Raw genomic sequence first — 26,589 nt, forward strand, 5'->3', positions numbered from 1 at the left:
TTCCTATAAAACAAAGGTCTTCTGCAGCAGTGTTAAATTAGTAGTTTCATTTCAGGTGATTTTATTTTCTATAGCATTAGAAGAGAGAAAAAGAGACTGAAAAGCAAACAGTTTGCTTTGGGTCTTACAGTCTCCCAAAATTTATCTCTAAAGAGCATTTGTCTCATATTCTGCATTGCTAGTTACCCTGACAGACCAAAAATAAGCCAAACAGAAACCCACAACCACACACGACAAAGAAATGAAGAAAAATCCCACTGGCCTAAATACAATTCTCTTGCTCAAGTAGAAGAGATGCCCTCACTCACGAAAGATAAATTATAACAGATCCACATCCTTGGGGAGTATATTTATAGCACAAGTATGGCAACTGATTTCCTTAGGGGAGGGGCCACTAGTCCACCTTCTTCCTTGCAAGCTGCTTCCTTTGATTTTAAGTATCTTCGAGATGCTTTAACAACTCTATTTGTGCCGTGACTTCTTTTCAAACCGTTAGTGGAATTTCAAATTCCCTACAGGGAGTGCCAGATTGGACCTTGACAGAGTAAACCAAGATCTATCCTAACTTAAAAAAACAAAGTATTTTAAGAGCGTCCATAAGAGAGCATAACTAATAGGAAATAAAAATACCCACGTGCCTTAAGAATCTCATGAAAGGCATAATATTTAGGGCCTCCAGGAAGACTACTACTTTCCAGACCTTTAAAATAAAGTACTTAGCACTTGCTCTGACATGCTGAAAAAACTGCAAGTGGTCAAATTACTGCTGTCACTCAGGTTTTCCAGTAGCACAATCCCATGAGAAATACTGGGGTTTCCCGGTTGCTGCCTTCCATCGAATGGCCTTGCTCTTAATTATTATCCTAGAGATACCTGGGGATTTTAGTCTTCCTGTGTAGTAGTTAATACTCTGTTTTAATATGCTTCCTTTTACCATAGTTAGAAATGACTTTTGAGGAAAGAATAGATACAGATGGTTGAGGTCAACAGGCTGTATGTTTAAATTCATTTTGTTTCTAAAAAGGAAGTTACTGATTTGGGTGCAAGTGCAGCTGGTAAGGAAAGGATTGCTATTTGCTATTTGTTGAGATTATTCACCTTTGATAAGAAGTAAAGGTATATCTGCTCTTGTAAAAACCCTCATTTTGCATTATATCACTTGATATTTACTTTTCCTAAGGAACCTGCCATGAGAATGGCTGTTTTCATTTTATAACTGGGGCTGCTCTTTGCAACAGGATTTTTCAACTTTGGCACTTTTGACATTTTGGGCAGGGTAATTCTTTGTGGGCAGTAGGGGGTGCTGTCCTTGTATATTCTAGTTTTTTCAGCAGCATCCCTGGTCTCTCTCCACTAGATGCCAACAGCATCTTCATAACATGGAAACCAAAAATGTCCATAGGACATTGCCAAACACCAAGTGAAATCATACCCACACCGCCCTTGACAACCAGTTTCACATAATTGGTTTTTGAGATGCTATAGTATTCTGTGATTCCAAGAACAATGGTTTTATCTCATGGATACGCCAAGTTAAATTCTTAGTTCCTAGATGTTACCTGTGGGGGAATCAGGAACTAAGAATAGGAAGATAGTATACATGATTTTGATTATTTCTCCTTTCCCTTAATTATGAGACTTCCCCCCTCAATTAAAGAACATTGCTTATAAGTTCTTAGTTCTTTTTCTTCCCCCCACTATTTCTGTTGATTGGCAAATATGGTCTCCTTTGCTCACACAATATCTGCTTGTCTTTTAATTTGCATTTACTTATTGGTTTACCATATCGGCTTTAAGATATACATACACACACACACACACACACACACACATACATATATATATATATATATATATATTTAAGCAGAAAGTTATCCCTCAAGGTTTATAGATTCCAGTAACATGGATCTACGATAGTGTATTTGCTTATTATACTGGTAGGTTTAACAAACATACCTCTTGAAAATTCATATTTTCTATCAAGATTCCTACTGAGCAAAAAGCTTGGTAGACAGAGGTTAGTATCTAAAGAATACAGATATAAGAAGGAGCCCATATTCTTTAAATTGAGTACCTACCCTAAACTCAAGTTTAGAGCTCAATCCCACAAATGAGGATCTATTTAAATACTACCGCTAAAAACTACAAATTATACATCATTTTCTTTTCCTTGTTTTCCATGTCTTCCCATCACCACCAATCTGTCAGTGACACAGGAAAAGACTCTACAATCTTTAGGTATTCCACATGATTTGTTTGTACTACAAAGAGTGACTATGTACTAAAGTGCTTTATCTCTCTGAACAACATCAGTATATTATAAAAATTAAAAAAAAAAAGTTTCAAGTTCTTGTAAGGGAAAAAAGATTAAATATAAAAAATTTAGGTTACTATTATTAAGCAAATTTAAACAAGAATCAAGAGAAATACTTTCCCTCTTGTCTTTTTTTTCTCCCCATCTCTCTTTTTTATAAAAAAAGAAAAGTGCAGTCAGAGAGAAGGTGAATGAATAGATGGGAGCTGGTAGAGGCACAGGAGAGGTTACTGGCTGCTAGTGATAGTGCACAAACATGTGCCTTAGGAGTTCATCAGCTGAAGGTCTCAGTTTGGCCTCTACAAAGATTCGTTTGAGAAAATCTCGAGTATAGTCTGAGACATGAGGTGGCAGCTTTGGGTTTGTTGGCTGAGTGGCGATTTTAAAGATGGCAGCCATTGCTTCAAATTCTGCCCAAGGAGGCTTTTCAGTCAGCATTTCTACCACAGTACAGCCCACACTCCTAAAATGAAATTAAAAATATATATTACTCAAACAATATAATCACAGAAGTCAATTACCTACAAAATGTGAAAGAGAAATGAAGTCCATATATATTTAAATATGACTTGACTTCAAATGTAAACTTTTATCAAAAAGTTGTAATTATACAAAAACATAACTCAAAAGGACAACTGCACCCTTATGTTTATTGCAGTACTATTTACAGTAGGTAAGATATGGAAACAACCTGAACTCCCAAATATAGGTGACTGGATCAAGATGTTGTACATATACACAATGCAATATTACTCAGCAATCAAAAAAGATAAACTCATGCCATTTGCAGCAACATGGATGGAGCTGGAAGGGATCATGCTCAGCGAAATAAGTCAGAAGGAAAAAGAAAAAGATCAGATGGTTTCACTTATAGGAGGAATACAGGAAACCAAATAAGAGATCAGGAAAAAAAAAAACCTAGCAGGTAACTATAAATCAAAGACATTATGCAGGGGAGGGAATGGGAGAGGAATCAAAATGGGGTGGGAAGAGAGACCATGGTGATGGTTCATGGGTGAATTGGTGGCGGACATTTTACACAGACTACAAAAATGGAACAATAATGTAAAATATATATATATATTTTTAAAAGGTTGTAATTATAAATCCATACTTCAATATAAAAATGAATGAAAATAAACCACAATTTAAGGATGGACTCAAATAATTAGAGAAAGAACTTTTAATTTTTGCTATATTTAATTCTCTAACCCCACATTATAATTTTTTTAATATTTTATTTTATATAATTCTTACATCATTTTTCATTTTTGCACAATGTATGCATTTTCATTTTGGTTATATTCCCCATACAACTGCACCCCCCCTTATTTTGATTTTGACCCTAATCCTTCCTCTCCTCACCCCACCCCCCCAACATAGTGTGTTTCTGGTTTATAGTTGCTTGTTGATTTTGATTTTTACTTTATATTAATTAGTCTTTTTCCTGGTCCCTTATTTAGGTTTTCTAGATTCCTGCTAGGAGTGAGACCATCCGGTATTTTTCTTTTTCTTTCTAACTTATTTTACTGAGCACCACATTATAATTTTTTGTATCTCACTAAATAAAAAGAATATAAACATAGGTATCTAAAATCAATATTAAAATTTATTTGGATGGCAAACAGAAAATGGCCATTTTACATTCTATCTTAAAATTATTAAACAAAGATTCAAAACTGAATTATAAGAGACTAACAATAAAGATTAATTACTTTTAAAGTTCTTCAGGGAAAGAAAACAAAGATAATTTTCTAATCTGAAGTTTGATTAAGACAAAATCCTCCCTAAAGAATGAAGAACACACACACACAAATGAAGAACAATTTCAAGGACTATATTTATTTAGTTAATTATAAGTCTCAAAGAGGCATAACTAAAATACTAATTCTAGTAACCCTGATTTCAAAAGTACAAGAGATCATTTAACTTCCATCCTGGGTGGAAATACCTAAGAAGGCAGGTGATTTCAGGCAAACACATCAAAACCTACCAGATATCTGCTTTTCTGCCATAGCCTTCTCCACTAATTACTTCAGGGCTCATCCAGTATGGTGTGCCTGTGACAGATTTCATTCCTGTCCCCGAAAGACAGATGGTTTGAAGCCGTTTGCTAGCCCCAAAATCTCCTAATTTGACATTGCCTGTTGAATCTCGCAGAATATTTGCACCTGAAAATAAGCAATTATATCCTCATTTTGTTATCTTACTGGTTGTTTGGAATATGAAAAAAACAATGGCAGAGAATTACTTAGTAGACTCTTCAATCTGTCTCCAAAATTAGGCTGCTTTTCATCTTCTGAGCAGTACTGGCATAAAGCCAGTCACTCAGGCAGTGCTCATTAAGCATGTACTTCATGAACAACTGAATGCTTAGAGAAATGCTTAGGGGAAATCTATATTACAGACTGGGGAGAATATAGACTATCTCCACTGTGAGCTTCTGCATTTGTTTTTTTGTCCCAAGACTATTGCCCAAGCTAGTTAATAATGGCTCTCCAAAGGCTCTCCCCAGGAGAAGGTTTGGGATCCACTCTCTCTGTGCCATACACTAAAGTATGCCACAGTATTAGTGATCCTCTAAATCAGGGACTGCCCATTTACCATCTCCCACCATCCAATACTTAAGAAAGGACACTGTCAAAAAAGTTACTACCTCTAAATTATTAAACTAGAGGAGGACAATAACCAAGTAAGCTTTGCGTTAGGAAGAACAGACTCAGGCAGGTCACAGACGGGGTGAGCTCCCTCCCAGTCTCTAGGGAGGGATCACCATTGCAAAGCCAATGCCCATCCATAAAAGCAGTTGAGGAGGAAATGTATAGCCAGGTCCTCAGTACAGCTTTCTAGTTTTTGAAAATTCTATTTTGGATACATTAAATGTAAGTTATTAAGGAGACTTCAAACATACACAAAAGCAGACAGGATAACAAATACGTACCCATCACCCAGTGCCAACAGTCATCTAGACAATCTCCCCAACCACACTTCCAGCCACTCCTTCTTTCCCGCTCAAATTATTTGAAGCAAATTCAAGACATCATGATCAATAAATAGGTCAGTATATATCTTTAAAAGATAACTCTTATCACACCTACGAGGATGGATAATAACCCCTTAAATTATTATATTAAATATATTCAGTGTTTTTTATAGGTAAAATAAAGTCAGAGTCCAAGTAAAGTTCATACACTGAGACTTACTATCTTTTAAATCTTTACTGACCTAAAGTTACTTCTAATCTTTTTTTCCTTTGCAATCTATAAAGAATCTAAGTTGTTTGCCTATAGTTCTCTTATGGTCTAGATTTTGCTAACTCCTTCCAAGGGGGTCATTTTATATGTACATCCCATACATACCCATACATATTTTCTATAATTCAGTACCTAAATTACAATTCTATAAATCAGTAGCTAAATCAATATATACATATACACACATGTATTCATAAAAGAAAGGCAGAATTAAGGAACCCTATTATGAAATGAGTTGGTTTCCTGGCAACAACCAATTAGATTTTAGCCTAAGTTTCACTACAAACTCATAGGTTTAAACTTAAAATTAATCAAGTGTCTCTCCCTCCCACTCCCCATTTAAATAATGCACCAGTTAAAAATTTGGGAAATACAAAAGAAGTAAAAGTGATGCAGAAGAAAAAAGGAAATAGCCAACTGTTAATCACATGGAAATGTTTCTTCTAAGCCATACTTTAATTTTAGAAACTTAAAATCCTAATACATATCCAATTTGACATCTTACTTTTATCTATTACATTTGCCCCGCAAAATGCTGTTAAATCAGCTTGCTTCCAACTTTCTCATTTTACCACAATGATTTATCACTCTTTCTGGCAAAGTCAGAAAAACTGGCTTATAAAGAGATTATTTCTAGTAGAGTAATTCATAATTGAATAATTTCCTTTAAACTATCCAATTTTGTACTGGTAACTGAGGTCTGCCTAAATTGGAAAGATCCTGAAGCAAAAGACAGGTTCCTATTTTGTTTTTCCTTAATATGAGAGAAGTTCCCATTCTCACAGACTTATAGTAGGCTCCATTATAGTACACGTAATCTGGCTCAGGGTATATAGTTATTGCTTCTTCTTATTGGCTGAATAAAATGATATTTAAATTTGGGGTGACAACCAAGGTTTTACAGAATCAAGTCTCCAGGTATCCTTTACAGTAGAGAGTTTAAAAGCACTTTCAAATTTTACACATCACCTTTTGCTTTGGCTCACTTTATGCATTTATCCTGTGTACCTAATCACTGAAAAAAACAGTTTTGAGTTTTTGAAAGTGAGTTTAACTTAGCTGAAGTTTATGAAAGCTAAGTCTTGGGCTCTCTCCTTCTCTCTTCTACTTCTCTCCTAGGTGATGACTCCCATTATGACTTTAAATAAGATCTCAACACAAAGTAGGTCATCATCATAGCTAACTTTTGAGTGCTTTTTTAGGTACCAATTACTATTTTGGTACATTATATATATTGTCATTTAATCCTCACAAGAATCCTTTGAGTTAGATACTATTATCACCCTCCTTAAAAATGAGTAACTAAGGCATACAAAGAAAAAAAAGTCTTGCCCAAGGTCACACATTGATAGATAAAGCCCCAATTTTAACAAGGTCACCTGGTGTCAAAGCCCCTACTCCTTAAACACTGTATTCATCTAGTGCTTATGCTCTAAAAATGAAAACATGGTAATTTTTATAATCATTTGGACTTCACTGATTCTGTGAACCCCACAGGGCAGTTTCCCATTTGTGGAGGAATCGGGAATAGTCTGAACACTGAGTAAGTCAGTGAGAAAGCAGAATAGTTATCCTATAGCATTTTAAAGGTGGACATATTAAATATCAATTTCTAACCATATCACTTGTTTCATTCACATTCACAAGGAAGAAACTGTGTATTAAAAATAAAAAATACTTCATTGCTTACCTTTGATATCTCTATGAACAATCATATTACTGTGCAAATAATGGACGCCCTCCAGAATCTGACGGGTATATTTCCTAGTCACATTCTCAGTAAGAGCTCCATAAGCTTTTAATTGGTCCTTAATTGAACTCTGAGATTAAAAAAAAAAAAGTGATAGCTTGAAATGAAAACCAATACTAAATCTTTATTTTTTTAAACAATTCTAGATCATGACTGGGAGGTTTTAGCCAGAGAGCACAGAAATTCTCAGTTAAGGACATTGTATGCCACCTGATTTAACACAAAAGTTCCTGAGGAAGACTGTATGTAAAGCTAAAGGAAACTCTTGAAACTTTTTTTTTTGCATGATATCCTTGCTTCTAGAATTATCATGGGTCTATCTCCTATTCCTTTCAACCATGTTTTTTAAATTTTTCCCAGTATTTTAATCTTGGTTTTTTGCCCTGAATATTTTTTATTTTTCGACTTGCTCTTCTATATATGTCCAACTTAAATTTTATATTTTTCTTATTCTTTTTTTTTCAAAGTGTTTTACTGTACCTTCTAATTTACTTCTCAAGAGAATGAATATGATTAGAAAATTAGAACATGTATGAGATCTTAAAATTTTTCCTTTACTTAGCATTCCAGTTCAAGACATGAGAAGATATATTAGAAAGAAATTTCAAAATTTCTTAATTGCTTTTAAAGGGAAGATGAGGTACCATCTTTGTGAATGCTGAATCAGTCTGAGGTAAAACACAGGTATTTGAATTTTGAAAAAATATCCCTACTTATTCCAATGTGGAATCCTGATGAATAATCATCACATTTAAGGTAGGGATAAAATGTTTCCTGAGGGACAAAATATTTTCTTTTACACAAGTAATATTCCCAAACAAATCCTGCCTTTCCTTCAATTTTGGTAAATTGCATGCTTTGGTAAAACTGTTGATTCTTGCATTTTATAGGTTTTACCTTTGCTGTTTCCACTGTGCATGAGCAATTCTCAAAGGGCTATAAGATACAGTTCTGCTGATGAAGACTTGCAAACACATGTGGAAAGCCTTAGGCAATTAGAGAACCCAGCAAAGCACCGTCCTATAGTTCAATGTGGCTTGTTTATTCAGTCTACTTATTGTGTCTGTAATAGTAATAATAAACAAAATAACACAGCTAGAACTGAGTTTTCCAAAGAAGAAGCCCCCAAATACTTGTACACAGCCAATGAATGATGAAATTAAGGACCCTCTGGATCTCAGGCCTCTGGGCCAGTGGCCTATGGCTACTAACTAGCTCCACTGGTATAGTCTGCTTATCCTAACTCTGTACCATATAAAATATTATCTTTTTTGATGTGAACAACTGGAATAGATAGGGATACATTGTGCCACTAAAAATTGTGTGTGTGTGTGTGTGTGTGTGTCTGTAACATTAACAGAGAAATCAACTGTTAGTGCTACTACTAAAAATAAAATCTTTGGTTCTAGTCTGAAAATTTCCCAATAAAGTAAGGAACGGAATGCTATGTTTGGAAAAACTGTAGAATGGAATAATATTGGCAATACCTGAAGCTAGGGTATAAAAGGGTCTGATATATAAAATTTAATGAGGAAAATTAAACAGCATCATTCACAAAATGGTGATTCAGAAAGTCTAGGAACATATATGCCTACCCCATATATGCCATGGGCTTGCCATATTTATAATTCACTTAAGACGGTCAATGAACTATTACAGTTTAATAACATGCTTTTCAGATTCAAGGAATAACTTGGGCTTTAAAGGAGATAGCTGTCTTTAAAAAGTCAAGGGTAGCTAAATAAGAAACATGACCTAATAACTTAAATATATAAAGATTACCCATCTCCGCTTGTGATATAAAACAGTTCTAGCCAATTAAACTTTTAAAGACTTATTTATGCATACAAGAACTGGGGTATAGGCCAGAGGTGTGGGGGTGAGAGGATTCACCAGAGACAGAGTGGGGAAGAGAACAGGCAGATCCACTGAAATATACTGCTGAGGGGAGCAGCGATTGAGACAGAAGAGGTCTGCTGTGCCATGTGGGTTGCTCCTTGACAGACCAGGGATTGAACTTGTGCCACAGAGGCTGCAGATAGCTTCACAGAGCTGTGCTTAACTCCTTGCACCACCAGGGAGGCCCCAATTAAACATTGACTAGTTTTACCTTCAACCTTACAGTCACCCTTATGAATAACTATTTCCTATTTTAAATTTTAAATTTAAATACTTATTGCATGAAGAGTAATGGAAATCTGAATTTAAAAAAATCAATCCCAATCCCAATATGACACATCTTCATTTTTCTAAGTTTCTTCTGTCTTTATTTAAATAATTTTTTAAACATCATAATCATTATTAAAAATATTTCATATTATTTTTCTCTCTCTTTTATAGGTACTTCCTCCAACTGTGCTATATGGCTTTCATAATTTTAATTTTTAACATATATTCTCTTAAGAGAATGCCAGTACTTCCACTGTGGGCACTTTCCTTTTTTTTTTTCTCATCACAGATAATAGTAGCAAATATACACAGCTTTTTTCTTCTTTTGAATTACTTCTGTAGAATGAATTTCTATGAAATTACCAAGTCAAAAGGCTTTTATGGTTTTTCGTATATTCCACTAACATTTTTCCCAGAGGTGGTTTTTTTAAAAACTAATTTACATTGCCAAAAGATTCCTTGACTAAAAAAGTGGCAAAGAGAAGTAACAATGGTGTCACTGTAATCAATTAAATATTCAAAATGCAACAGAAAAAACATGAGGTTTTACTGTTGCTCTTCTGAGACTGAGGATGGTTCAGATCACTACTACAGGATACTTATCCACAGTTTTATTGATCCATGTGCTTAAAGTAAAACTGTGCATATTCTATATATAATTCTAATAAGCTACTCCTTTAAAGATTCAAAAATCCAATCCTTTTTCTAATGTAGAAATGATTAAAAATGATTAAATACAACACCATTCTGAAAACCATTAGTATTAGAATATACTCTACAAATGCTAAAGATAATACAGAAGGAATAACAGAGTTTGCAAATCACATTTTGCAACTCCTAAGGAAATTACTGACTCAGGCAATTACTATCAATCTGTATCAAAATCATTAGCTGGGTGGTTGAAAAGAAACTGGATATTCATATTTGTGTGCCACTGCTATAACTGAGATTATCTTCTAGTCTTCAGGAAAAAAAAAAAAACAATGGAGGAATCAGGATGATGATGACCCTAATCTAACAGTCAATCTTAGCATCATTAATAGTGGAACAAGAAACTACATGTCCTGATGGGAAGCAACAAGAAGCACATAGCATCATCTATAGTGCATGCTAAAACAAAAAATACTAAATTTGATTCTGACTTTTAGATTTATCTAACTTGGGGTTTACAGTAAATAAGAGGATAAAAGAGCAAATTAAACAACACCATGAGCACTCAATTAGAGAAATTTCTAAGGCAAGATTGACAACAGAATAACTAGGTCAGTCTCTTTACCACATTCTATGTCATGTAAAAATTAACAGTTCTAGATTAAAAGAGGAATAAAGGGATGTAATAGTAAAATGTATCGTGTGGTCCTAGACTGTTTGCATAACCACTTATTACAGATACTTCTGGGCTATTGCAAGAAACCTAACTATGAACTGTTATAATATATGTACCTATTTTAGGAGAGTTCAGCATTTTTAAAAAATGAGTCTGAAAACACAAAAATATAAGAAGATAAAACATAAAATTCTATTACCAAGTCTAAATTAAATCTATTCCAGAATGTCCTTATCTAGGGTTAACATTTTATAATCAAAGTTTTACTGTTCTTCAAAGAATGTTACTAACTTACCCCTGGCATATATTCCATAAATATGGAAAGTGTTTTTTCCTGGGGATCTCTCAAACAGCCATAATACTGAACAATTCGCTCATGCAGCAAGTTTTTCAACAACTGAATTTCACACTCAAGTGCATTTACTTCCTGAAAGACAGAACTCATTGTTACGTCTTTACAGTATTGCTAGTAAAAGCAAAAACTTCTAACTTCATTGACCAACTTGGTGATTTCATTTTGAAATCTTTCTGAATAAACATTTTAAAATTTCTAAACAACAACTTTTATAATAGTCCTGGATGGTATGTTAAACACTAAATCAGAGGACTAAACAGTACTGAAAGAAAAATATCCATAGTACAAAGTAAATGAACATAACTAGTTACTTTTTTTTGGCCAATAACTTATGTTAAGGGAAAACAAAATATCCTATTGTGTGTTATATTTTATTTTAGTAAAAATGCTTATCATGTGACAAAGTAGCTTGTGCAGTGATTCTTACCTTGCTGGTCTCAGGGCTATCAGGGTCAAACTGAACTTGCTTAACAGCCAATTCTCTTCCTGTATCAACATCATAACAGAGGTAGACCCTGCCAAATGCTCCCTGGCCAAGCAGTTTGCCCAGTCTCCAGTTGGTGGGAGCACGAGGTGCTAAAAAAAGGAATATTTTCTTAAAATGGAATATTCAGATGTCACACAAGGATGAAGGACTAAATGAGTACACTGCATTAATGATATCCCTAATGGAATATTCTTGGATAAAAGAGAAAGTCACCATCATCCAAATACATAACAACCATTGTCTTTCAAAATTTTTTTCCCTCAGTCATTTTTCTAAGAATTCTAAACCCACATATGGCTCATATCCCCATAAATCATTTTTTTAGTTAAGACTATTATTTTTTCTGATTACAAATATAATAGCATCTTTCACACAATCTAAGATACCACTGTTTTTAAGATGCACTGTTTTCTAATCTTTTGCAGCAATATTTGTAATAATTAGTTTCTCATCTTCCGCTATGATGCTGAGAGCTGGAAAGTATATCACTTTCATTCTGACAAGAGAAAATCTTGAAAGCAGCCACAAGTTAAAGGGCATACAGAGGAACAAAGATAAGACACAGCAGACTTCTGTTCAGAAAGTATAAAAACCAGGGAGCAAATGAGAAATAATTTTAAAGTGCTGAAAGAATAAAAAAAATGCCCAGAATTCTATATCCAGAAAATGTATCTTTCAAGAATAAATGAGAAATATACACCTTTTTCAAATAAACAAAAAAAGTGGAATGCAAGAATCAAGAAAGATTCTTGCAATTCTTCAGGTAGAAGGAATTTGATAGTTCACAATCTTGGATATACATAAACAAAGATCTACAGAAACAGATAAATAGGCATAAATAAACTCTTATTTTTAAACACTTTAAAAGACAGCTATATAAAGCAAAAATTAGCAGCAATGTAGTATGTGGAATGAATGAATGAGGAAATAAATGAATAGTAACAATTTTTATAATAAAAGCTGAGGACAGTATTATCTAAGGTAGTTAGGAATAATAACAAGCACTAATAACACTCCAATCTCCTTTACAAACACCACCTTTATTTTTTTGGAGAAGTTGGTCTTATCTGTAGGACAGGCTTGATACTTACTCCTTTCAATATTACAAAGTTCTGCTATACATCTCACTGTGCCAATTTCCATTACTTACAGCGGCTGGGAGGACTGATGTCCATTACAGTCAAAGTAGGATTGTCTATGTCACTTCCCCTTCTTCTGATTCGACTATCATCATACTCTGGGGTAAAGATACTGCTTCCACTACTAGTGCTTAAGGAGTGATCAGTAGGACTGAAACTCACAGGAGACCGAAAGCTAGTCCCCTGGGTTCTTCTAGCTCTTGGAAAAGTTTTACGACCTAAAAAAAATGCAAACCGAATTATCTTGTATCTTTTATAACACGTTGCAATTGAAAGTATTTACAATTTGTAACACAAGGAACAGAAATTTGTCCTGTGACTAGACGAAGAAACTAAAATTACAATGACTATTTGATTTTTAAGTTTTAACATTGAATCATACAAAACTACAAAGAAAAACAAAAGCAGATATGAAGGGGGGGGAAGAAACAGGATCTGAGTACAAATTCAAATAAGCTCTTATATGAACACATATATACACACACACACAATCATAAAATAAAACTCCCTTACGTTTGGATAAAAAAGAAAAAATATTTTATTCTCATTTCCAATAATGATTTAAAATACAAAAAAAAGTTAGAGGATTTATTGACAATAATATTTTTTCCTTAAATGGATGATGCAAGTACAAATGTCATCATCAAGAAATAAAGTTTGAATTCATATTTTAAATATTAAGGTAGATGGCACAAAGCTAAGATGTTATCTGTTAGTTATGATCCAATTTTCTTTAAAAAACTTTAAGCAGAAAACTGTAATTCAGAAACAAATATACTTCTAATGGTATCAATATGAATTTTTTTTTTTAAATACAAGAAGGTCAACAGATAAGTGGAAAAATGCTCGCCATCTCTTTTTTTTTCTTTAATATTTATTTACTTATTTATACAAGCACTGGGTACAGTCAGAAGCGCGGGAGGGTGAGAGAATTCACCAGAGCCAGAGCAGGGAGCAGAGCAGACAGAAGGACCAAAGTACATTGCTGAGGGGGGCAGCGGGCGGCAGGAGAGGTCTGCGCGCCATGTGGGACCCTCCTCCGGTGGCCGGGGAGCAGCCAGGGATCGAACTGGCGCTGCAGAGGCTGCGGGCAGCTTCGGAACCCAGCGCTCAACCGCTGCGCCACTGGGGAGGCCCTCAATATGAATTTTTTAAAGTTCATTTTTATTTTTATTATTTTGAGATTATTAACAAACTGTTATGTTCTAATTGCCAGATACATACCATCATTACAGTCTTGATGGTGATATGAAACATGGTATCTTCTTGGATACGTTCCTCCTTTACCAAATTTCTCAAAGATGGGGTTATCATAGTCTATTTAAGAAATTAAATGTTACTAAAAAGTCAGCATTTCTAATGATGAAAAACACATTTACAAATTTATTTTCTCCCCACTACCATCTGTTACATCCCCTTGTCCCTTTCCCTCAGAGCCTCCCCAGTTTATTAATGTTCACTGGTAAGTATTGGGTTGTTGGAAAGTCATGACACACTTTTGCTTGTAAAATATAAAAAATACATCATGATTTTTCTTTCTTTTTTTTAAAAAAAAGATTTATTTATTTATTTATACAAGCACTGGGTACAGTCAGAAGCGCAGGAGGGTGAGAGAATTCACCAGAGCCAGAGTGGGGAGCAGAACAGGCAGAACGACAAAATACACTGTTGAGGGGAGCAGCAGGCAGCAGGAGAGGCCTGTCGCGCCATGTGGGACCCTCACCGGTGGCTAGGGATCGAACAGGCGCTGCAGAGGATGCGGGCAGCTTCACAGCCCAGCGCTCAACCACTGCGCCACCAGGGGAGGCCCTACATCATGATTTTTCTAACAACTCAATATTTTACTTCGTCCCATAGTGTTCTGTAAATGTCCAATATTTGCTTTTATCATTTTGACTTGCTTTACTACATATAATCACTTCAAACTCCCTCCATTTTAGTGTAAATAGCAGCATTTCATCTTTCCCAATGGCTGTATAGTTTTCCAGTGTGTATATACCACATCTTCATGACCTAATTGCCCACTGATGGGTACTTAGGTTGCTTCCATGTTACAGCTATTGTAAATAGTGCTGCAATAAACACTGTAGAGCATACAGTTTTTTCCATTAATGATTTTATGTTATGTGGATAGATGCCCGAGAGTGGGAACAGATTTTAGATTTCCTTTCTCTCCCAATCAAAACAGTAGTCAGTGACAAACATTTAAACATTTAGAATGTGCATACTCTAACCTGAAAATTCCTGATGATTATCTGGATAGCTCTGTGCCCTAGGCATTCGTGATTTTGGATAGCTCTCTCTAAAAGTAGAAAAAGGCACATTAATTAATATAAAGTATGTAAATAACACATGAAAAAATATTTATACATTTTAAAGATTTTTTTAGATGTAGAAATATCTATGTATCTACCTGCCTACCACCCTATAAAGGAATTCACTTTGAAATGTTAATGTAATTAAAAACAGAGAAAGTTCTTTTTAAGTACTTAGATGCTACTTGCAGGCAAAAATCCTGGCTTTTAAAATTAATTCATTTTCTTTGTTACTAAAGTTCTTTTATTCATTTGTTCTTATGGCTATAGTGATGACTTCACAGATGGAGAAAAAAATGAATGGATAAGAGAATAATTGTTTAATACATAGTTACTTCATTTCTTGAATGTTTTTGCAGGATAATTATAAATGTATATAATTTCACTGATGCACTGAACATGTCAGTTTCTTTTTTCTTTTTAAGATTTATTTGTTTATGCATACAAGAACTGGGGTACAAGGCCAGAGGTGCGGGGGGAAGAGGGGAATGTGCGTGAGCAGATTCACCAGAGACAGAGCAGGGAACAGAACAGGCAGATTGACCGAAGTACACTGCTGAGAGGAGCAGCAGGCAAGACAGAAAAGGTCTGCTGCGCCATGTGGGTAGCTTCCTGGCCGGCTGGGGATCGAACTTGTGCTGCAGAGGCTGCGGATAGTTTCACAGTGATGTGTTTAACCCCCTGTGCCACCAGGGAGGCCCTGAACATGTCAGTTTCTATACCACTAGACCAACAGTTATTTCTGGCTATTGAGTGCCTAATGATACTGTCTTGATTTTCCTTTGAGGCTCAACCATATGTAGATTTTCCTCCTACCAATAGGGGGAGTACAGGTGATGATCACTGATGTCATTGCAATTATTTTTTTTAATAATGTGTAAAATAAACAAGTAAATAAAATTAATACAAAGAGTACAGTGGTTAAGTGATATATTTTGGAATCACAGAGGTTGGAAACATCTGTACTTCAATGCTAGTCCTGCCACTTAAGTAGCAATGCAACCTCAGCAAATCATTTTTATTAAGACATTTCCACATATATATAAAAAGAAGATAATAATTTCTAAGTCACTAAAAGAAAGTGCACGTGAGTGAGTGTGTGTATACATATATAGATATATGGAAATAGCTCAGGATATGTCTTTCAAATATTATGTACTCAATATATAGCTTTCTCATTACTCTGTATTTCCCTGACTTTCTTATGTATTAAATTTCTATCTTGAGATAGACATGGGCAGAGAATGGCTTCATGTATACAGATAACAAAAAATTAAGTATACTATAGAGACAATTAACTGTATTTTCAGAATTTGCTTTTATAAATCAATCCCAGAGGAGACAGTGACAGATGAACACTGTCCTACTGAGACCAGAAGAGGAAGGAAGCACTTATGACAAAATATTCACAGCTGCAATTTGTCCCCACTTATATTCCTAAACAACCACTTCATAGAACAAAATCTTTAAATTTTAAATAACAAACACAAGAATGTAAGCTACTTGGAAGTCGGTGCCAAAATGAATATAATTCTCAACAGATGAAACAATTCAAGAAACATATTAATGCAAAATCTGGTAACAATTTCACCAACAGTTTTAAAAATAAATGTACATAAATTAAGTTTGCATTTATCTTCAAACACACAATTTTGATAAGCAATTCCTGCTTATATTTTTATGTTATATGAAAAGAATATAATCAGCTATCATTTTATCTAAGATAAAGCGCCCACATGAAGTGAAGCATTTGTCCAAACTGTAAAAACAAACAAAAATCTCATAGACAAGTATCCATTACATTCCTCTGAATAAAACATTAAAAAAGGTGATAATTCACATGATATATTTATCCACATATATTAAAACAAAACCAGAATCAACATTACCCATCCAAAGGACTATCAAGTGATGGACAACTTCCTGAGCCAGAATTTTCTGGGCTGCTTAAAGATAACGGGTCCAGCATCTAGAAAAACAAAGATTTCCATTATGCTTCTATGTGACATACCAAAAGTTACTGTTTTTTTAAATAACAGCTTTGTTGAGATATATTTCATATGTAACATAAAATTCATCAATCTAAAGCATACAGTTAAATGATTTTCATTACACTGAGTTATTCAACCCTCACTACAAACTCAGAACACTTTCAGTACCCCAAAAAAGAAACCCATTATCAATAGCAGTCACTCTCAATATTACTTATTTTTAAATTTATTTGTCCTTGCAGGTAGACTACACTGGCCCTGATAACATCCCTTTACATAAAGTAAAAAAAAAAAAAAAAAATGCAACTTCAAAATTTCCTAAGAGAAAAATTATTTTGCTATCGATTGTCAAGTAATTAAAATTTAAAATATTTCACATGATTTTCCTTACTGAAAACTAAAGAACTGAGACTAAAGGCACTATGACTGCAGTGTTATCAGAAAATGTAACCTCCCGCAATAATACAAGCAGCCAGTGTAATGTTAAGGAAACAGCAATTCCCTAACACTTCAATACTATAAAACTTTTAAAAATGCTTAAATGTTTTAGAAAGTTGACAAACCTCAGTTTCACAAAGTTAATTATCTCAAGTTACACTCTTATCTTTTAAACGTTAATGTAAAAACCCTAATATTAATCCTAGGATTACAAACTGCATTTATCCATTTACAAATGAGCAATGTAAGAAAATGTCTTACTACAACTTTCATTATGCATGTACGCACACACACATTTTCTTACATCTTTTACTATTCTGTTCACTCAAGAAGCACAACATGGGGTTAGGAAAGAGGTAAACAGTATCAAGTATCAACAGCCTTGATACTTGCCAAACAACACTGACCCGATAACAGCCCTTGACAAAAAGTAAAAAACCATATTCAACTTTTGCTTGCTTACTTGGTCCATGCTCTCTGGAATGAACTCTCCTTCACTATTGATACTGGTGAATGACCCATTCCGGGCAACCTGGTGTAATTCATCTGGAATGTATCCCGGTGGAGGGGAGCTTCTATCCCTAGTAATGGGACCTCAAGAGAAAAAAATATACCATTTTATAAATATAAATATCAGCAGGGAACTATATGTTTTAATTAACTATACATTCAAAATAACTGTACAAAATTACTGGAACTACATGTAATGTCAGACCTCAGTTTAAAACCCAGTTCTAATTATTTACCAGTTGTGTATCTTTGAAAAAGTTACACAATCTCCATAAAGCTGTTTCCTCATCTGCAAATATGGGACTAAATCCCACATTTGCAAGGACACTGTGATGGTCAAATTATTCATAATGAACACAGGCTATGCACATTAGTCATTTAACTCATATTACAGCTTAATGAATTTGGAATCCTGGATTCTATTCTTGGGTATTTAAAATTAGGTTTCTTTCAAGCTATACTCCTGGAATTTAAATTTCTTCATAGTTTAGAAAATGAGGGACCCTAGTATGTAGTACATCTAATTAATCACATCATTTCTTATGAGACTATAACTGCTATGTTTAGTAACAGTTTCTCCCCATTCCTCCTAATTCTTTAAAGTAAAAAATGGGGAAGTTATGTGGGCATTTAAATTCTTGTCAAATTTAAAGCAAAAAAGAAAAGTTTTGCCTCATGTAAAGGAATTCTTGTATTTATATGCCAGCATTTGCTGGTGATGAAATAGGGAGAAAGAGAACAAAATGATTACCAAGAGATGTGTATAACAGAGATAATATTCTATGCTTGACTCTTTGTCCCTAATATTATAATTCCTTCCCTATGCATTGTTTTACTCTTTACTTAAAGGAGATAAGGAGTAAAAAGGGTTATAAAAAATTTCTTCAAAACACTACGGGCAAGGAGAGAGTGGAGGGACATAGTCAACAGACTCCAAGAAAACAGATGCCAAACAAGAATACTCCATCCCGCAAAGCTCTCCTTCCTCTTTGAAGAAAGAATATGGACCTTCCCAGACAAACAGAAACTCCGGAATTTCACTGCAACTAAACCCCCACTCCAAAAAATACTACAAGGAGTCCTAAAGCCAGAACCTCAGAGGGACGAATAACAATGAAAGAAGGCCAAAAAAAAAAAAAAGTTATTAAAAGAATAAATAAATAAAACCAAAGGAAAGACAAACACAATGGCAAATACAGATGCTAACATATCAATATTAACTCTAAATGTAAATGCACTAAACTCTTCAATAAAAAGACACAGAGTTCCAGCCTGGATTAAGAAACAAAACCCAACCTTTTGCTGTCTCCAGGAAACACATTTAGCTACAAAAATAAAAATAGGCTCAAAGTTAAAGGATGGAAAACAATCCTACAAGCAAATGGACCAAAAAAGAAAGCAGGAACAGCTATACTTATATCAGATAAAACAGATTTCAAACTCAAAAAGATAAAAAGAGACCCCAATGGTCACTACATTATGATCAAGGGGACAATACTTCAAGAAGAAATAACACTCATTAACATATACTCACCAAACGAAGGAGCACCAAAATATATCAGACAACTGTTGTCCTCTCTGAAAACAGACATCAGAGAAAACACATACGTAGTGGGAGACTTCAACACACCACTATCAACAATGGATAGATCAACAAGACAAAAAATAAGTAAAGAAACCAAAGCTCTAAATAAGGACCTAGAGCAATTGGGCTTAACAGACATCTATAGAACACTAAACCCCAAAAAAACTGAGTACACATTTTTCTCAAGCGCACACGGATCATTCTCCAGGATCGATCACATACTGGGGCACAAGACAAGCATCAACAGATACACCAAGATTGAAATCATATCAACCATCTTTTCTGACCATGAAGGCATCAAACTAGAAATAAACCATAAAAAGAAGACAAGGAACTTTCCTACCTCATGGAGATTAAAAACCACACTACTGGAAGACCATTGGACTAATGAGGAGATCAAAGAAGAAATTAAAAATTTTTTGGAATTGAACGACAAGGAGGACACCAATATCCTAAATGTATGGGATGCAGCAAAAGCAGTAATAAGAGGAAAATATATAGCAATAGAAGCTCACATCAAGAAACAAGAAAGAACGCAAAGAAACAACCTAATCTCGAAGCTCAAAGATCTAGAAAAAGAACAACAAAAAAACCCCAAAACCAGTAGAAGAAAAGAAATAATAAAAACCAAAGCAGAAATAAATGAAATTGAAACCAAAAAAACAATCCAAAAGATCAATGAAACCAAGAGCTGGTTCTTTGAAAAAATCAATAAAATAGACAAACCCCTAGCCAGGCTCACAAAGGAAAAAAGGGAGAAAGCACAAATAAACAGGATCATCAATGAAAGAGGAGAAATCACAACGGACACAGCAGAAATCAAAAGAATAATCAGTAACTACTATGAACAGTTATATGGAAACAAGTTTAACAATCTAGAGGAGATGGACAAATTCCTACAACTCTACAATCACCCAAAGCTAGATAAAGAAGAAATAGAACACCTAAACAGACCAATTACAATTAGCGAAATTGAAATGGTAATCAAAAACCTCCCCAAAAACAAAAGCCCAGGACCTGATGGATTTACAAATGAATTCTACCAAACATTCAGAGACGAATTAGTGCCTATCTTTCACAAACTCTTCCAAAAAATTGAGAAGGAAGGGACAATATCAAACACGTTCTATGAAGCCAACATCACACTAATACCAAAACCGAACAAGGACAACACAAAAAAGGAAAACTACAGGCCAATCTCCCTAATGAACACTGATGCAAAAATCCTCAATAAAATTTTAGCTATCAGAATCCAACAATGTATCCATAAGATAATTCACCACGACCAAGTAGGATTCATTCCAGGGACACAAGGATGGTTTAACATCCGAAAATCAATCAACGTTATCCAACACATCAACAAAAAGAAATATAAAAACCATATGATAATATCAATAGATGCTGAGAAAGCTTTCGACAAAGTGCAACACCCATTCATGATAAAAGCCCTTGAAATTCTTGGGATACAAGGAACATACCTCAACATCATAAAGGCCATCTATGACAAGCCAACAGCCAGTATCATTCTCAATGGTGAAAAGCTGAAAGCAATTCCATTAAGATCTGCAACAAGACAAGGATGTCCACTCTCACCACTGCTTTTCAATATAATACTGGAAGTCCTAGCCAGGGCAATAAGACAAGAGAAAGACATCCAAGGAATCCAAATAGGAAAAGAAGAAGTCAAACTATCACTATTTGCAGACGATATGATATTATACATAGAGAACCCCAAAAACTCCACAGAAAAGCTAATTCAACTCATCAATCAGTTCAGTAAAGTGGCAGGATACAAAATCAACACGCAAAAGTCAGTAGCCTTCCTATACACAAACAATAAATCTGAAGAAGAAGAAATCAAAAAAACCATCCCTTTTGTTATTGAAACAAAAAAAATCAAATATTTGGGAATAAATCTAACAAAAGAGGTAAAGGACCTATACAAAGAAAACTATAAAACACTGTTAAAAGAAATAGAAGAAGACACAAAGAAATGGAGAGACATCCCCTGCTCATGGATTGGAAGAATAAATATTATTAAAATGGCCATCCTTCCAAAAGCAATATACAGATTCAATGCTATTCCAATCAAAATTTCAATGTCATTCTTCAAAGAAATAGAACAATTATTCATGAAATTCATATGGAATCACAAAAAACCCCGAATAGCCAAAGCTCTCCTGAAAAAAAAAGAAGGGAATGGAGGCATCACACTCCCAGACTTCAAACTCTACTACAAAGCCATAATCATCAAAACTGCATGGTATTGGAACAAGAACAGACATACAGACCAATGGAATCGAATAGAAAATCCAGAAATAAACCCACAGATTTATGGTCAAGTAATCTTTGACAAAGGAGCAAAGACTATGCATTGGAGTAAAGAAAGTTTGTTCAATAAATGGTGCTGGGAAAACTGGGTCACTACATGCAAAAGAATGAAGCTTGACCACTACCTCACACCATACACAAAAATCAACTCAAAATGGATTAAAGAACTAGACATAAGACCTGAAACCATAAAATATATAGAAGGAAATATAGGCAAAACACTACGTGATTTGCACATCAAAGACATCTTTACAGACACATCACCCAAAGCAGTGATAGTGAAGGCAAAGATAAACAGCTGGGACTACATCAAATTAAAGACAATAACAAAAACAAAGAGAAACCCCACCCACTGGGAGAACATTTTTGCACCCAACACTAATGATAAAGGACTGATCACAAAAATCTGCAAAGAGCTGATGAGACTCAACAACAACAAAGAAAATAATCCAGTCAAAAAATGGGCAGAAGAGCTAAAAAGAAACTTCTCTGAAGAGGAAATGCAAATCGCCAACAGGCATATGAAAAAATGTTCAACATCACTTGCCATCAGGGAAATGCAAATCAAAACTACCATGAGATACCATCTTACACCAGTGAGAATGGCACATATTAAAAAAACTAGCAACAACAAATGTTGGCGAGGGTGTGGAGAAAAAGGAACTCTTCTGCACTGTTGGTGGGAGTGCAAACTGGTCCAACCACTGTGGAGAGCTGTGTGGAGATTTCTGGACCTACTAAACATAGAGCTTCCATATGATCCAGCAATTCCACTCCTAGGTATTTACCCAAAGGACACAGAAACATCAATTCCAAAGAACACCTGCACCCCTATGTTTATAGCAGCACTGTTTACAATAGCTAAGCTTTGGAAACAACCCAAATGCCCAAAAATAGATGACTGGATCAAGAAGATGTGGTACATATATACCATGGAATATTACTCAGCATTCAAAAAAGATAAACACATGCAATTTGCAGCAACATGGATGGCGCTGGAAGGGATCATGCTCAGCGAAATAAGCCAAAAAGAAAAAGAAAAATACCGGATGGTCTCACTCATAGCAGGAATCTAGAAAACTTAAATAAGGGACCAGGAAAATGAATATAAGAAAGTGAAAATCAAAATCAACAAAAAACTATGAACCAGAGACACTTTTAGGGGGGCGGGGGCGGGAGGGGAGGGACTGGGGTCAGAATGGGGGGCTGCAATTGTATGGGGAATATAACAATAAAATCTATAAAAAAAAAAATAAAGCATTGCTATGTAAAAAAAAAAATAATAATAATAGTTTACAAAGCTCTACATAATTCAAAAGTGTAGGACCATAGCTCTTCAGGTGTGTGTTACCACACCACACCTATCCCCCTTGTATCTTACAATTTCCCTTATAGTAGCTTTTTAGGTTCCTTGCAATTGCTTTTGTAAACAATCATGCCATTTTCAAATAGAAAACTTTATTCATTTTTAACTTTTATATCTTTTCATTTTTATTGCAAATGCTTGGATTTCTCATGTAGTGTTGAATAAAAGTGGTGAGAATGCAAAAAAAAAAAAAAAAAATTTCTTCATCTCCTTACTTTATAAGCCAGTTTTCATGCATTCTTGGTCAAGACTGCCATACCTGCAAATATTTTTATCCCAAAAGAAGATTTTCCTCTAGCATTTAATTATTTTTATGAAAATAATTAAAGGAAAAATATAATGGTAATGTATACCAAAGCCATTCCAAGTATAAAGAGGTGCCAATAAAAGACCAGTAATTTTTTACATTATAATATCCAATCTCTTTTTATGCTAGCACTGAAGTCAAACAACAATACTTAGAACTAGAATAAAAGTGAGATATTCAATAATTTTAATTTTTTTTAAAGATTAATTTATTTATTTATACAAGCACTGGGTACAGTCACAAGCGCGGAAGAGTGAAAGAACTTACCAAAGCCAGAGCAGGGAGCAGAACAGACAGACAGACGAAATACACTGCTGAGGGGAGCAGCAGGTGAGGCAGGAGAGGTCTGCGCACCATGTGGGACCCTCGCTGGCTGGCCGGCCGGGGATAGAACCGGCGCTGCAGAGGCTGCAGGCAGCTTCGCAGCCGAGTGCTCAACTGCTGAGCCACCGGGGAGGCCCTCAATAGTTTCAATTTTTAAAGCACCAATTTAATATATTTAAAGCTTGTTCTGTCCAATGCTATAAAAGTGAATTGGCAATCTATTACTTTAAAATTATAGGTACTACAAGGTGATAAGGAAATAAAGAAATGTATGATTAAAAAGACATGCTTTCTACTTTGAAAAGGAAAATGTAGTTTCTAAGTGTTGTCCTAATTTATTGCTCTAACAATTCCATGACTTAAATATGAGGACAAAGTTGCTAGTCTTGGGTTACAGAGCTAGAATTTGAATCCAGGTATTCCTAATGTTATTTCACCCAAATTTTAAATGATATCAAAATGTATACAAATGAAAATATACATCAAAATGTCATCTTTGCTGCTCACAATTCCAGCATTTCTGAAATCGAAAGAAGGACTTACGTAAGACAGACATTTACAAGTAAGCAGTCATAAAACAGCTTCTTCTGGAGACCAAAAGAAGATAAATAACAAATCTTTTTTGGTGGTTTACATGCCAACTTAATCTTTTGTTTAAGGAATGTTAATGCATTCCTCTTCTGTTGCCAGCCATCTTATATTCTCAACCACATCTCTCATTTTGTCCCATTCTCCTGCTTCACCTCTATTCATTCTTACCTATTCTTCCACTTTTCCCCTTCAAATTCATCCTTTGCATGTTTTCATGATATTTTCACTGACCATGTCCACTATCTTATCTGTTAAGAACATTTATACCAGGGCCTCCCTGGTAGCACAGGGGTTAAAGATAGCTCTATCAAGGAATCGGCAGCCACTGCAACACGAGTTCGATCCCGGGATGGCCAGGGAGCTAACCCATATGGTGCCTCCTGTCTTGCCAGCTATTCCCCTCAGCAGTGTATTTCTGTACATCTGCCTGTTCTGCTCCCCACTCTGTATGGTGAATTCGCTCACCCCCTGCACCTCTGGCTTACACCCCAGTTCTTGTATGCATAAATAAATAAATCTTTTTTTTTAAGATTTATTTGTTTATTTATTTATTTATTTATACAAGAACCAGGGTACAGGCCAGATGCGAGGGAGGGTGAGAGGATTCACCAGAGATAGAGTGGGGAACAGAACAGGCAAACTGACGAAATACACTGCTGAGGGGAGCAGCGGGCATGGAAGGAGAGGTCTGCCGTGCCTGGTGGCACAGGCGGTTGAGTGCTGCGCTGTGAAGCTGTCCGCAGCCTCCGCAGCGCCAGTTCGATCCCAGCTGGCGAGAATCCCACATGGCGCGGCACACCTCTCCTGTCTCTCCCGCTGCTCCCCTCAGCAGTTTATTTCCTCAGTCTGCCTGTTCTGTACCCTGCTCTGTCTCTGGTGAATCCTCTCACCCTCCCGCGCATCTGGCCTGTACCCCGGTTGTTGTATAAATAAATAAATCTTAAAAAAAAAAAACAAACATTTATTCCAGTGGTTTTTGAACTACATAATACAATGTAGGTGATCAAGGTTTTATACAAATTGAAGGTACACAGAAACTGGATAGCTGAGAGCACCTCTGTCCAATCCATGCTTCTCTATTAGGCGAGGAAACCCAGCACACAAGATCCATTTTCCTTTATATCATAAGCTTAATTACATCATAATTCTTAGTGACAAAAACTAGCTACTAATAAAGTTATAACAAAGCATAATAAATAATAAAGCAACTATTTTTATAACATTACTGGTAAAAACTAAAACTTAAGAAAAAGGCATATGAACTTACTCCATCTGTTAATCTTAACATATTACAATTACACCTTTTAATTTTCCCCTTCAGTTTATTTGTACAATTAAAACCTCTTTGAGGCTGTGTTTGAGTTTGTTAAACAGTAAAATACCCTGGTTATATAAAGAAAGAAATTTTGAAGTTGAGATTACAAATTCTGTAATAACTGAATAACTTTCCAAGGGATCGCAGATACTAGAGCACAGTTAACTGAGATCAAGTACAAAGACAGGCCACTATATATCAGGGTTATAGTTGGGTGTTATCCTACATTAAAGGGTGGAGAAGAAACTGAAAAACCATCCATAATATGATTCAGACACTAGTTTTCTTACCTATTATAGAAAGCCGTTTTTTCCTCTCTGCTCCAAATACTGTGTTATCCAAATCTTCCAGTGATGACAATGGTTCTAAATTACTAGCCTGCAAAGGGAAAAAGATGATTAATGATATTCTTTCCCCTCACGTCTTTAAACGGAATCCTCCCCCTACCAAATACAACCTAGATAGTCTATATTGTTTGTAGGTCTAATTTACTCTTTGAAACTTTAATTCTAAAGTAATTCTTCCTAAGTTTATAGTTTCTAATGGTTTTATATGTACATTATACATATTTTGGCTATATAGTTTTGAGAAAATTAAAATATAGCTATTACAATGTATAAGTTTAAATTTAATCATATTGAAAATACATAAATGATTCTAGAACATAACTGTTTTATATACTGACTTACAGGTGTAAGTCCTATAATCCTTACTGAAAAAT

At 35.0% G+C, this 26,589-nt stretch overlaps 1 protein-coding gene across 1 annotated transcript in view; it reads right to left on the minus strand.

Annotated features, from left to right (window-relative positions):
- Positions 1-2,551: 2,551 nt before the first annotated feature.
- The window catches only part of MAP3K2 (mitogen-activated protein kinase kinase kinase 2), a gene marked incomplete at its 3' end in the record, with an annotated part of 32,443 nt that continues 8,405 nt past the window's right edge, over positions 2,552-26,589 (minus strand). The window contains exons 5-15 of the mRNA XM_084245087.1: positions 26,159-26,246; positions 18,003-18,133; positions 17,000-17,079; positions 15,030-15,097; positions 14,020-14,112; positions 12,807-13,013; positions 11,597-11,745; positions 11,110-11,241; positions 7,259-7,388; positions 4,308-4,485; positions 2,552-2,777 (exon numbers count right to left, since the gene is read on the minus strand). Coding sequence (XP_084101213.1) covers positions 2,552-2,777; positions 4,308-4,485; positions 7,259-7,388; positions 11,110-11,241; positions 11,597-11,745; positions 12,807-13,013; positions 14,020-14,112; positions 15,030-15,097; positions 17,000-17,079; positions 18,003-18,133; positions 26,159-26,246 — 1,482 coding nt within the window. The remainder of the gene's footprint in view (positions 2,778-4,307; positions 4,486-7,258; positions 7,389-11,109; positions 11,242-11,596; positions 11,746-12,806; positions 13,014-14,019; positions 14,113-15,029; positions 15,098-16,999; positions 17,080-18,002; positions 18,134-26,158; positions 26,247-26,589) is intronic.

The sequence above is a fragment of the Talpa europaea genome (assembly GCF_964194135.1).
Source record: "Talpa europaea genome assembly, chromosome: 1".
Lineage (NCBI taxonomy): Eukaryota > Metazoa > Chordata > Mammalia > Eulipotyphla > Talpidae > Talpa > Talpa europaea.